This window comes from Gambusia affinis, linkage group LG01 (assembly GCF_019740435.1).
Source record: "Gambusia affinis linkage group LG01, SWU_Gaff_1.0, whole genome shotgun sequence".
Lineage (NCBI taxonomy): Eukaryota > Metazoa > Chordata > Actinopteri > Cyprinodontiformes > Poeciliidae > Gambusia > Gambusia affinis.
In genome coordinates, this window is record NC_057868.1 from 34466131 (window position 1) to 34480130 (window position 14000).

At 38.7% G+C, this 14000-nt stretch overlaps 1 protein-coding gene across 2 annotated transcripts in view; it reads left to right on the forward strand.

Moving 5' to 3' along the window:
* The window catches only part of scube3 (signal peptide, CUB domain, EGF-like 3), a 107837-nt gene that overhangs the window by 76269 nt on the left and 17568 nt on the right, over positions 1–14000 (forward strand). For both annotated transcript variants that reach the window (XM_044129239.1, XM_044129247.1), the window contains 3 exons: positions 4224–4340; positions 6105–6227; positions 13822–13938. In XM_044129239.1, the coding sequence (XP_043985174.1) occupies positions 4224–4340; positions 6105–6227; positions 13822–13938 (357 nt within the window). The remainder of the gene's footprint in view (positions 1–4223; positions 4341–6104; positions 6228–13821; positions 13939–14000) is intronic.

A 14000-nucleotide genomic window follows, 5' to 3' on the forward strand; every position in this document is an offset into this window, starting at 1 on the left:
ATTAGCTGCAGTGAGAAAGCCAGTAATGTGTCCATGGTTTAGATTTACTTCATGCAAAAGATAAATCACAGAACTGAGTGAGCCTCCTCTTTTTATATGCATGTAATATCATGTCCAAAACTCCGGAACAGAATCCATTTGAGGAGCTTCATCGTTCGCTGTGTGGCCAAAAGTGATTTCCTTCACTGAGAGCACTGAAACGTGATTATATCAGCTGAGTAGTTCAACCCAATTTTCAGGATGGGATGCGTTTTCATTGAAATAGCAAAGACAGCAGAAACATTAAGTCATAAATCTGTGAAGATGCATCAAACCCTGATCTATCAAAGAGATTTACGATTTAATGATACTATGTAAGAAACTTGGAGAGCAGGTTTGCTCTCAGAGGAGCAGCCCATTCGGAGGAAGAACAGAGAGTACATGAGGGGATTAAGGTACCATTTGTTGCAACTGTATGTACATGAATGCTTACTTCCACACATCCTACAGTACAACTGTCTGACCTATTTCAGTATTTGGTGTCCTACTTTCGGTGCCTTTTCTCAGAAACGAAACATAGGGAGACGTGTTTTGCGTGCAGCTTGACTTCTGATCGTCTGTCCACCTAAAGCCCCAGATCTATTCGTAGCCCATTCTTCCATGTTTTGTTTTGTTTGTCTGGTTTGTCTGTCTGTGTTTTCAAGGGGGTTCAAATCAAGGCAGTAGTTACATAACCACAAAAAAGTATTCATACACCTTTAACTTTTTCACATTTTTCCTAATTACAGCCAGAAAGTCGAATGCTGAAGGTATTTTATTGGGATTTCATGCAATAGTAGACATAACTGTAAAGTGGAAGCACAAGTTGTTTGTTTTTTTACATATATTTGTAGTTAGTTTTTTTTTTTTTTTTAACTCTGTCACTCAGTAAAATTGAATGTAACCTTCACAAGTCGCCTAACTAGTAAATAGAGTGCACCTATGTCTAGTTTAATCTCATTAGAAATCCAGCTGTTCACCAAAGGGCTTGGAAGTTTTAGAAAACATTATGTAACAAATTGCAGAGAGCCAAGGAAAACAGCAGACAGGTCACCTCTGAGCATCCAACCCAGAACTGTTCATTCAGTCCTCTGAAAAATGGAAAAAGTGTGGCACAATTATAAACCCACTTTGACGAAGCCATTCACGCCAACAGACAGGCCAATGTAGAGCGTATTCATTAACTCTAAAATGTCACAGTTGGGAAGCTATTCCCAGGCTGTTCCCATTTTTTCCAGGAGTTCCCAATCTGCTAGACAATCTGTGGAGATTAGGGTGGCGAAAAGAAGACTTTCCATTCTGGTAGACCTGAAAAAATCACCAGTGGAAAAAAATTGCTCAGCAATCAGGAAATTATTGACTAGTGTAATGGTGTGTAGATCTATTGAAAAATCCTCATTTATTAGATGTATGTCTTGTAGTAGTAATATGACAAAATGTCATAGTGGGATGAATAATTACACTGTTATCTTACAAGTCCAAACTGACTAAACTTATTGTATTTGCTGGCTTGATTTATGGGGGAAAAAACCTCCAGGGTTTTCTGAAAAGAACATCTTCTGCACCAAGGCCATCCATCCCAAACAAGACTCTGATTTTAGTCTTTTTGAGGATTTTGTGTGCTCACCCTGTTATGTATTTTTCCTGGGGTTGTCACAAATAACTAATGACAAGACGCTTGTCATCATCTCTGATGCAAGTCAAGAGTTACTGTAGCTAGAAATCATGTGGTTTCTATGAGATTATGATCACTGTCTTAGCAGCTTCTCATATATTACTGCAGATCAGCTTTAGACCAAACACTTTATTGGAGAATATTTGCAAAAGTCTCTTACTGTAATTGCACGTCCCAGCCCTGTAGATGCGCCGATGTGGCTGGCGTGCTTCCAGAATACACAAAGAAACGCCAGACCGTTTGTCTGTCTCCTGCCTTTACAGAATCATAACGTTAGAAATGTTGCTTCACTCTTATAACACATGATCATTACAATTTGATGAGACAGCTGTCTGACTGAGCATTTTGAAAGCGTGTCCCAACCCTGTCTTATTGTCTAGTCTCTGCAATTATTGAATCCACAGCACTATGCTCTAAAGTCTGCCGAAAGACTGGGATATCAAACACCGTCATGAGATTTCTTCCTCCTGCAAAGACCAGTCAGAGCAAATCTGGGTCTTGATTGTTTATCTTGATGAAAACACTTGCGAAGTTTAAATGAGAAATGCGTCTCCGTGGCAGACGGATAAATGGAAACCTCTATCAAAAAAAAGACATCACTTCAGGGTGGAGCGACTCATTCCGGGGGAAAACTGTTGATTTTTGAACTCATCAACCAAACAAACACACCCATCCTGATCCACATAGAGCAGCTCCCTCAGAAGCTACTCCTCCCAGATTCAACAGGACAGGTTGCCATGGCAACAGCGCCAACAACCGATCCAGAGAGAAACATTCCCAGTGGACATCCCTTTCCCACAGCAAAGCAGAAGCATCATAAAAAGTCTCGACGTTAATTAATGTAAAAATATTATCATGCGTGATGTAGTTTTGTTGTTTTTTTTTTACACTATTTGTAATGACGGAAAAGAGAATCTGAGTTTTACATTTTGATAGAATCAGAAGTAGTTTAGCCCATGTAATACTTTTCTCCATTTCTGTGTCAAGTCTGAAATGTCTTCAAATTGTCGAACACAAATAATTCAGTTTAAAAACGCAACCTGGAGACAGTTTACGCTCCAAACAGGTCCAGTTCACACCAGTTGTACGGAATCCAACTTGGTCCAAATTCAGTTCATATCAATTTACTTCAGTCTAATACAATCTAATTATATAATGAGATTCTGGATCTAGTTATCTACAGTCCCATTCATTTTTTATTATATTGCAACTAATTCTAATATATTTGGCTGTGTATTGCCAATTGGTAAGAAGTAAGTTTGATTGCATCAAATCATTGACATTAATCCCTAACACATGGCGGCAGAGAAAAGAAAAAAGCTTTTTTTAAGACTACAGTCAGAACCAGGCAAATTGGCTGTGAACGTCTCAGGAATAAGAGAAAAGGGAAGCAAAGAACACAGGAGCACTGGAATACAAGTACTTTTTATCTAAAAAACAAAAAAATTCACATTCAGTTACTAGAGTAGCTCTGTTGATGGTTACATTTCAGTGAGAAATGGCTGAACGCTGAAGCATTTAACAAGTAATAATGGTCTTTGGTGAAGAAAAGCAATAGGTCAGTGGATTCAAAACAGGCCAGAAATCACTGGACCAGGGTTATGAGGAAAATAGTCAAAACAGTCCAGATCAGAATATATTATGCTGCCTCACTTACTGGAGACCTAGCTGCCATGTTTGTGTGAATATTTAATTAATTTAATTGTGCAATAGTCTGTCTGCTGCAATAAAACCCAACCATATGTTTCATCTGGTGCTCTTCTAATGATGAGCAATATGTTCTAGCGTTTGTAGCTTTGTAGAGGATTTGTAGAGGGCTTAATTTCTCCAACTTACTAGAGATCTGCTCCAAATAAAACCAGAAGCAACCCTCTTTTTATGCTCACCTTGTTTTTCGGGGACCGCTTGGTCTACTTACTCTGTGACGTGCAATGTTGCGCAACCTATAAAACTTATTCTTGCTTAGTCGTGGATGCTGAACTTATGATCAGGGTACAAATCCAATCACATGGTCTGTATTATACCAGTGCTTAATTTCTAGCTTTTACTACTACTATTGATTTAAGCTTGTACCAGAGTGGATTCACCCTTTATGTTCGCTTTAAAAATTGGTTGGGCAATGAGTAGTTGGTCCTCATTTATTCAATCAAAAAAGAGACATGTACATACAAATAAACATATTCAGTCCTCTTATAAACAGCTATCTCTGTTTAGCTGTGTTTGCTGACTACCTTTCCCAGTCACTACTTTTTCCCCACACCTCCTTAAATTTCTTTTCTAATATTCTGATTCATCTGCTGTATTCAAGTATTCTCCAAGTATTTATTTTTATTTTCTCTCTCTCTGCTTCAAAACATCTAATTAGTTTGCTGTTCTTATCACCCCCGCCTGTTGACAATATTAACACTGTAGATGATAGCGTGGCTCCTAATTTTCTCTGTAATACCAATACACAAGCATGCCGTTTGAATAAGTAGGTCAGGACAACAAATTACTTTGCATTTTCATCTGCCTGCTTGGTTCCTTGCAGAGACCTGTGCCGTGAACAACGGCGGCTGCGACAGCACATGTCACGACTCGGTGACAGGAGTTCGCTGCAGCTGCCCTGTCGGCTTCACTCTCCAGCCAGACCGCAAGACCTGCAAAGGTAAATCGCTCATCAACCGCACATCAGGGCGGCGTTCACACTGCACCTGTCCTGCTGCCGTGAAATGAATTTCCTATATGTACTGTTGCCACGCAGAATAGTCCTCATCGCTCCTTCTGGAGTTTTATATTAATAAAAACTCATCAAGATGTTTTCTGCTTGCAGATATGGTTGTAAATATTTTACTGCCATCTTGCATTACTTTCTGCTACAGAGAAATTTAAATTTTTTTTTACATTTTTTTGAGATACCAGCATCCATACTCACCAGCCATAACCTTTCAGACACTTTGCATAGGTCTACTCTGCATGATATCGTCGATCGTATTCAACACAAACTCTAGGACTGACATTGCTGAGAAAAGCGAAACGATAGCAGCAAACATTCTGTGATAAGGTCAGGCAGGGTCAGACTTTAGTCTCAATCAACCTTTTTGCTCTACCCAAAAATCTTTTTGTGTAGAGCAAACTTCTTTTATTCTCAATTTTAAACTTAAATTTTATTGCAAAAAGTTTTGTTTTTTCTCTCCACCATAAATGTGCTAAGCTTCCTCTGGGGACTTTTTTTTTTTTCCATGCCTGGTTCGGTCCTGGAGTGTGAAACCACCCACATATACAAAAAAGAGCAAAAGTGGATTATCCCTCCATTCGGAAGAGGGACATAGGTGACTGAACACTGGTGCAGAAACTCTATCTGGTTCAGGGAAATACAGCTGCTTGACCTGCAGGCTCTCTTGTCCTCCTCTGTTGCAAAAAAAATGGTTTCAGGGACTCTGAATAAAAATCTCCACCAAGTTAATGCTAAGTCTCAAAACTTAAAACTGTCTTTAAACAGAAACAGCCAATAAAAATTAGGCCTACATAATAAACCATTTTATGATTAACAATAAGTGTTATCTTTGCGTATATGAAACTAGCTGTATTGGAGAAAAAAATAAAATCCTCTTGCTTCTGAAACTTTGACATTTCTTCAGTTGTCAAACTATTGGTAATGTTTTGTTTTGGGTTTTTTTAAATGATGATTCAGGTTATTTATGTTCTCTTATTTAGTTTATTCAAGCTTATTAACTACAAATATGATCCTATGTCCAATAAGCCATCGGCAAATTCTCTTCTGAAAAATCCAAGGAAACTCAGAAAACAAAGACATGATTGTTCCCAGAAGAGCAAACTTAGATATCTGCCTGCTTTTGGTTGACTTGTAAGGTTAGATGAACACTGATAAAACCACAATGACTCGCATTAGTTTGGTTTGGGGGGAAACAAGAGGAAAACAAACCCAGGTGGCATTGGCACAAGACAGGCGCTTGCTTAAGGCGAGGCACTTGGAAAGGGGATAGAGATGAACGGAGCAAGCAGAAGATTGATTCATTAATGCCACTTCTTATGAATTTATTGCAACCAGATGATGAAGGACCATTGAGAAAAAGACACTATATCTGTGATGAAGATTTAGAATTCATCTCTTTAAAACTTTCCAAAGTAGATAACAGTGAAAAGCCAGGATGAACAGATGACACAGCAAGTCATAATCTCTGTTGTACCATATCTGCCCCACCCCTGAGCTGCTGTCTGTTTAAAAGCTGCACAACACAGCCCACTAATGAACATTGCAAAACAAAAACAAAAAGTAAATTACTGTCGGCTAAAACAGAACAGTGGTGTAGTGTTTAATTTACCGCTTCCTCTGCAGGTTTATCTCACCGTTTCAGTTGTGATGAGTGATTTGAATTACCCACTACTCATTTGGGTTTTTTATTTGCAGACATTGACGAGTGCCGTCTGAACAATGGGGGGTGTGATCACGTGTGCCGAAACACCGTGGGCAGCTTCGAGTGCAGCTGCAAGAAAGGCTACAAGTTGCTGACCAACGAGAGGACATGTCAAGGTTTGTAGCGTGGTTTTTCTCGTTTCGTTTTCTAACTCCAAAATGAGTTTCACTGTGGATAACCGCTGGTTTTCTTTTGTTGAAGCATTTTGCTGATTTGGATGTTTGCTTGGTTTTACGGTGATGCTAAAAATGAAAACTCATCTTCATCTTCCCGTTTCCAGCTGAAAAGAACACTGCTCAAGTATCCAGCCAGATTGAAGCCAAAAGCTGGTTAATAATCAGGAAAGGCCTGGAACTGAGGAACAAAAGGATTATTACTCAAAAACAAACAGCGGTGTATTTATATATTTGAGCCATCAAGGTATAAAATTGACCAGGTGTGGATTAGAAAAAAAAAACATAAGTCAAATTTACAACAGATTTCTGTTTTGTTTTGTGTTTTTATTTATGAAAGTTGAAGATTTGACTGGAATAAAACTGAAGTTTTGAAATGACTTAAGCCAAAGCTCAGACCAAATCTGTCAGATAATCTGTAGTAATCTGAAGTAGAAGGCCGCCTGTAGGCTGCTAGATTTTGAGAAATTTTGCAAGATGGGGGAGGGAGGGAATATTTTCATCTTAAGATGGGGAAGCTTATAACCATCAGTCAAAGACTGAAACTGAATCAAAGGTGGAAGGATAAAGTATTAGTTTAAAGGTGTGCACAATATGCGAAGCTGTTATTGCACCTTTTTCTTTCACTTTATTTATTTTCCCTCGAAAAAAAAGTTTTCTAGGTGAATTATTGTGGAAAAAAATACTAAAATATTTTTAAAAGATTTATCAAAGTCTCATTTTTTAAGCCAGAAAAACTTTAAATCAGGTTTATATCTGTAGCTTCCCCCTATAGATTTTTTTTTAATTCACTGTTTTATTTCTTGTCATATTTAGATTAGAGAAGATCCATTATGAATAAAAACCTTGAGCCTTTAAGTTTTACATCATATAAGGTTTGCATCATTACATATGTCAGTAAAAGGTCCAAATTAATTTAGCATTTTAGCTTGATGACTGTGTGTAAAGCTTTTGATTAGAATATTTGTTTCAAATTTTTTTTGTAAATCCGTAGGATAACACTTTATTTTAGGGAACACAAATTAAACATAATTTGCAGCTATTAATTTGCACATCAGAGACATAATGACTCTTCATTAGTCATCCTTAAGGAGTTGTTAATTGCCTATTTGAAATTGACCCAATTCTACATGTAATAAGGCCATAAATTAGGATTTTTCATCTAATTATGGTCTGTTGTCTTTGTAAGGACTTGGTACAAGGAGGATAACACCTATTTTTGTTTTCTTATTCAACAGAGAAACACGTTTCAAGTGTCTCACATTGTTTCTTTTAAGACATTTTCTACCGCCTCAAGTATGGAAGAACTTTTTTATATAGACGTCCAGACAGCTTTTGGTTCTACATTTAAGCTGCTATGTTATTACAGGTAATATTAAGGAGAGAAAAAGAGGAAATTGTTTTCACATTGTAGCTCTCCAGAATTTAATAAAGTAGACATTTTGACATTTCCTGACTTTTTTCTTTTTGAGATTAAAGGGGAAGCAGACTAGTGCTTCCAAAGCAACCCATTTCTTTCAGGGTGCAGCCCTTCACTTGGTTGCATAAGCAATGTGCTCAAAAATGACTTTACCAGTGACGTGCGGTGAGGTTCATAGCTGGTGAGGCACTGACGTCATCAGAATCAGATTTGCAAATAGATGCATAGATTGACATTGATGAGATCTTTTAAAATCTCTCGGTTCTCCTTTACCTTAGCATTGTGGATGCTGATGTTGAGTCTCCGCTGTTCATCCAAAGCCAAATCTATCCTGGACAGGCCGAAGGTTTTTAGCGCAATTTGGCTTTGAATATGAGTGGTGGACCGCTCATGTTTGGTGAGGGATCTTTGCAAGTTCTTCAAGTCACCAAATCCCATCTGAGTCCACACAGTGCCACAAGTTGAAAAAAGAAGGCAAGGAAAGCAGAAAAGGCGGTTTCGAGCAGGACATCCACAAAGCCAGTCTTTTCGTGAATACCACTCGGTTTGAAAAGAGCGGTTAACCTTCTGTCCCGTAGTCTGAAACAAACCTTTCAGCTCCGGCGTTGGTCTTCCTTTGGTTATTATCTCCTGCTTCGATTGAAAGTCCACTTGAGAAAACTTTTTTAGTGTTGTAATGTAGTCATCCATGTCGAAAGACGGGATAAGCGAGAGGAAAAAAATCACTATCTCTATTATAATCTATCGCTGCACTTGACTTGCTTCCCGAATCGTTTAGCCTAGCTCGCTGTCACTTACTCGGCAGTTGAGGAGTGAACAAGACTAACGTCCTGGGATCTTGAGCGCCCCTGCCATGAGGCAAGAGAACTGCCTGCCTCACCTCGAACCTGTTCTCTGCCGTTTATAATCGCTCATTACACGAAACACGTTACACAAACACAGTTGGTGACAAAAAGCACTGTACATTATATACATAAGCTAAATTATTGGAAATAAGTTCACATATTAAATTTGTTTAAACCATTTTATTGACGTGCAACAGCAACATGCTCTCTCCGCTTAGCAGCCAGCGCAGAGCCAGGGGTTGCGCAATCCAAGGTGAGGCAGAGCTCGCTGCTGCCTCACCGGCATCGCTTCCAAGCATTTGAATGGGAAAATAAGAAAATTCAGCGATTTTGAACATATAAAAATCGAAATTGGTGAAGCTACATGAAAAATAAATATTTTTTAGTACAAACCACCGGATGAATATAACAATTTAAATTACTTTATGATTATATATTTTCTTTCTTTCCACGATGGCTGGTGAGGCACTGCCTCACCTGCCTCCCCTGACCGCACGTCACTGGACTTTACAATGTGTCAAGAAGACTCGGTATTTGAAAGCTACGTCAATTAATAAATATCAAACCAACAATGAATTAGTGACCTCGCTTCAGAATGGAAACTTGCTTTCACTCCTTTGTTAAGGAGTTCATTGATTTTTCTCTGGTATCAACTGTTGAATAACAAAACTCTTTTTTTTAGATGCTATGAAGTGGGACAAAGTTATTATCCTCGTAATAAAGCCTTTTAGAAGTTGCATGTTGAATAGAAGTTAAGATCAGGGTTCATAGAGAACAGCACAAATATGATCTTTCTACTCTAATCACTGCATTTTTTAAATTGCAATCTTTTACAATATATTGTTATTATTATTAATACTGTTGTAATTGTTAATCTGAACCTGAGTATGCTGTTACACCTGAATTTTGCCTCTGTGGGAGAAAAGACTATTTATTCTACTGTGTGCATTAAATTCCATCAATGTGCACGAAATTCACATAAACAAGTTATTTCCCTAAAATAAGGTTTTATTAATAGCAATAAAATTAGATAGCTTCTCCTTTGATGCTATTAAATGAGTCTTAGCATTTTTTTTGTGCCTGCAGAGATACTAAAGTGAGCCTTCCTGACTTGTTTTTTGACTTTTGATTGTAGTCATTGCTCAGCAGAAAACTGGTCAGTTAGCTGGAGGAAAAATGAAGGTTTGTCATGGCTGGGTAACGTTTTGCTACGGTGTGGGTCCAGTTCGAAAAGCTCCACTAAGTCTTGGATGGATTGAGTCACTAGAAAACCTTGTGTTGACAAGAAACAGGCAGACTTGAAACGTGGAGCAGATCTCGGCTTCTCTCCATGTGGAAAAACGGATGACTTTTTTTCCCCTTTCTCTCTCATTGATGTGGTCAATCAATACTCAGCCTGGTTTGCATCAGTGTCAGGCAGTGGGTTCACAGCTGGTGCTCTTAATCACACCACTCTCTGTACACTAGTTTAACATCTCATGTGGTCAGTAAAAAAACAAAAAACAAAAAAAAGAAAGAAACTCACATTTGGGGCAAATGCCTTTCTGTCATTATTTGGTGCCAAGCAATGTAAAGTTTATTTAGCCACAGTAACACAGATAAGTGAGAAAATGTGGCCCAGTCTTGGTAGGAATGTAAATCACAGCTTGTTTTTAGTGCCATAAAGGAGTCATCGGTGCGCTGTTTGGGTGCACTGGGTCAGTGTTGGAACACTGTTGTCCTTGTTTGCTCCTGTGTGTTTTGTCTGGAGACAGGGGTTGTGATAAAGCTCACCTTGTGTTGAGTGAGGTGCAGCCAGCTTCACACACACACTCCAGAGTGCTGAGTCACCTGTCAGCCTCTTAACCTTTCTTCTCATTCCAATCATGTTTTCTCTCTTCTTGGATTGATGAAAAGAAAAAAGGGTGCAGTCTTTCCCGGTAAAGATTACATTTTATTCGTATTGGTTCTGCCCTGATTAATGCAGCTACCACAGGAATCTGTGGTGTCAGAATATGATTAAATAACTGGCATATTGAAAAAACAGGCTCATTAGAATGTAAACAGTAGATTCTCAGTGTGGGGTAAGTTTGAAAAGCATTGCATCTACATAAGGTTCTGTAAGTTACTCATAATTTAATTACATTTTGTTGTGCCATCTGTCACCATGTTTTTATGTAAAATCAACTTTTTTAAGCTTTACTTCATGTTTAATGTTGTTTTCTCCTCAAAAACATACCTGGAGTGTTGCTTTGATTCTTTCACGCATGTTGGAGAAATCTTTGAATCTCCTGTGGCAACCGTTTGGGTTTGTAAAACGCTCAAGGGGACGAAGCTCCACATTCCACACGCAGGTCCTCTTCTGAGCAGCAGTTTCCAAATCGAGCTTCTGCATTGCAGTTCAGTGCTCCCCTTCCTCACGACTCACCCACTCAGCTCCTTCAGACTAGCCAGCAGCAATTAGTAAACACCTGGTGGAACTGTGCATCTCATTACATGAACTATTTCTCTTTGTCCAGTTCTTCAACAAACATTTATAGCCACTTACTAGAGGAATGATGATGTGATGAGGTGCTAAAAGAACAGAAACTTAAAGAGGCAGCCCCAATTTCAATGTATTAAATTGTGAAATTTCTTTTAAGTCATGCATGTATAGCATGCTAAGTTAAGAGGAGGGCAGGTGGATAATTGGCAAGCACTACTGTCCTCCAATCACTTCCCCCATTGCAATAAAGGACAGAAAAGTTATGTTTGTTATGAAGGGCAAAGTAAAACTTGACTCTAAAAGCCTTCAGATGTTCTGCTCAGGACAAATTGACACCACACATTGCATCCCACCCAATCAGCAATACCTGCATCTAAATCAAATCTGACAAACCAATTACACGATACCTATTTCCTCCTGTGGTCTCTAAAGACGTACCAACTTTTCATATATTTCAGGGAATTCGGACAATTAACTTGTCCTTCATTTTTGCCCTTCTTGCTTGGCTGCTTGGCTCATTTCTGTTGGCGGCTGGGGCATTTGTCACAGCGTGCAGCTCAGCAGCACGGCTGAGCATGCTCTGTGCAGACACAAACCTTCACCACATGTTGTAAGCCATTTGAAACAGTGGTTTGCAGAGAGCAGTGGAGCGCTTGTCATGTTCTGTAAGGCCCATTAGCGCATTCAGACTTCAGGCTTTTCTTTTTTTCCTTTCAAAAACAGTCTAAAACCTGAGGGTTTTCTGGAAAATTGAAAACTGTCCACTAAAACCTTTTATCTTAGCCTTTGAAGAAACAAAGAAAGAAAAAAGAACATGTAAAAGGTCAACCCTTTGGCTTTTGCCTTTATTTGAATATAGCAAAAAGTCTGAGAACAATCTTGCATCAGTACTGAGATCCGTCCGTCCGTCCATCCATTCATCCATCCATCCATCCATCCATCTGTCCGTCCATCATCAGCTTATCTCACAATCAGGTTGTGGCGCCAACAGGGACACTCTTACATCATTCTCCCTGGAGATACTACAGTTTGTTTGGAGGAATTCCTGGTCGTTCCTAGGTTTGATGGGAAATATAGTCCATTCAGAATTCTTAGTCTGCTCCAAAGAAGGCCTTTGAAAGACTTTCTGATTATATAATCCTTTTTGTCTCAAAGAAGCATTCCCAGACACAAGCCTTGTCTATAAAGGTAAATGTTTTCTAATGAGGCAACAATGAACGTGCTTGAGAAATTATCTTTACTTTACAGTTTTCTTCTCTTTATGGTGCATAGTTGTCTTTGTACCAGTAAAGGCAATTGTGGTACTAGCACCATTTCTCCATCCATTATCATTAACAAAAGCCATTTTTAGTTATTTGAGATAAAAAGAAGCACAAAATGAGTGGAAGATCAAACTATGCACCTACACTCAGTGTAATATTCTGCCATATGTTTAACATGTTAATCCTGTTAATCCATTCATGTGAAGCTCCCATCAGCATCTCTTTAAAGTCCTGATTCACATATGATGCGATTTAAGAAGAAGGTAATCAGAACTCATGTTGTCTGGACAAAGAAAATGTCTTTGGAATTCAAGCAAAATTTATTTATTTCTTTTAATCAACCCCTTTTAAAAAACAATGAGACCTAGCCGAAAGCTAGAATGAATGGAAACTTGTTTTTTGCAGCCTTGTAAATAAGAGTTGTAGCAATCGTCAGCGCTCTGTACTTTGGGTTAATGCTAAACTATGTAATAATAAGTTACAGATTCACTTGTGGCGTCACTGTTGCAATAAGAAACCTTTTAAGGATAAACTCAGTCACGATGATTATTTTCCATTGGGATTTAGAGTAAAGTTTATCCTTAATTTGCCAAAAACAAACACTTTTTTGCAACGCTGCACACAGTGTGTGCCAACAAGAAGAGCCATCAGGACGCCAGACGTCATCAGTAATCAGTAAGGGCTCTCTGTGGTGTTGGAGTTCAACAGGTCCATTAAAATCATTTAAATTTTATATATATCTTTTTTTTTTTTTTTACCTAAACTGCTTGTTAACCCATGAAATGAGATAAAAACTTTCTAAAATCGTACTGTTAAGAGTATGTCTTCGTCAGCTTTGAACTTTCTAGTGATTACCCCGTATTTATGAGTTTGTGTTGGTCTGTTGTATAAACTGCTAGTTAGATTCACTGTAGTTTGTGGTTGTAACCTGACAAAATGTGGAAAAGTTCAGCGGGTATGAATACTTCTGCAGTTGCAGGGTAATAACTTTGTCATCTTGTTGATGACACCTGGGGCTATTTAAAAACTTAGAGGAGGTTCACTTTATAGCAGATGAAAGCATGATATTCCTGGGAAAATCCTGGGAAACTTTAATAAACAAGCCAATTAGACGTCACGGAAAGTTGTTGCAAACCCCTATTTTCTCCCAGCATGTGCTGCCTGAGTTTGGCAAAGACTGACACTGACATTAAAGAAGAACTTCATCAGAAGTCCTAATGGCATGCAGGCTTATGAGAGCCTACTGACAGACAGGAAGATGCATTTCTGGCTGTGGAAAAGGGAAATCAGAAAAACAGAAACCACAGAAAGCTGCATTGTAGTCTACAATGGTAAAAATGATATGACATTAAAGCAGTTTCAACTTTAATTTGATGCTGGATTGACACACTGATTCATCAATGGCATGCCTAAAGTGTAGAAAAGGGAGAAGTTTGTCAGGTTCAGCTTCATGAACAGAAGATATGATATGAAGGTGGAACGGCAGAAGATCCAGATTCACCTGCTTTGAATCACTTTTAATTGCTTTGTGTTTTTGTCTTTGCAGATATTGATGAATGCTCTTTCGACCGCGCCTGCGACCACTTCTGTGTCAACTCCGCTGGCAGCTTCCAGTGTCTCTGTAATAAAGGCTACATCTTGTACGGCCTGGCCCACTGTGGAGGTGAGCCAACATGTCTGTCTGGGGGGGCAAATCTCCTGTCTGACATCCTCTGTCTTGATCCC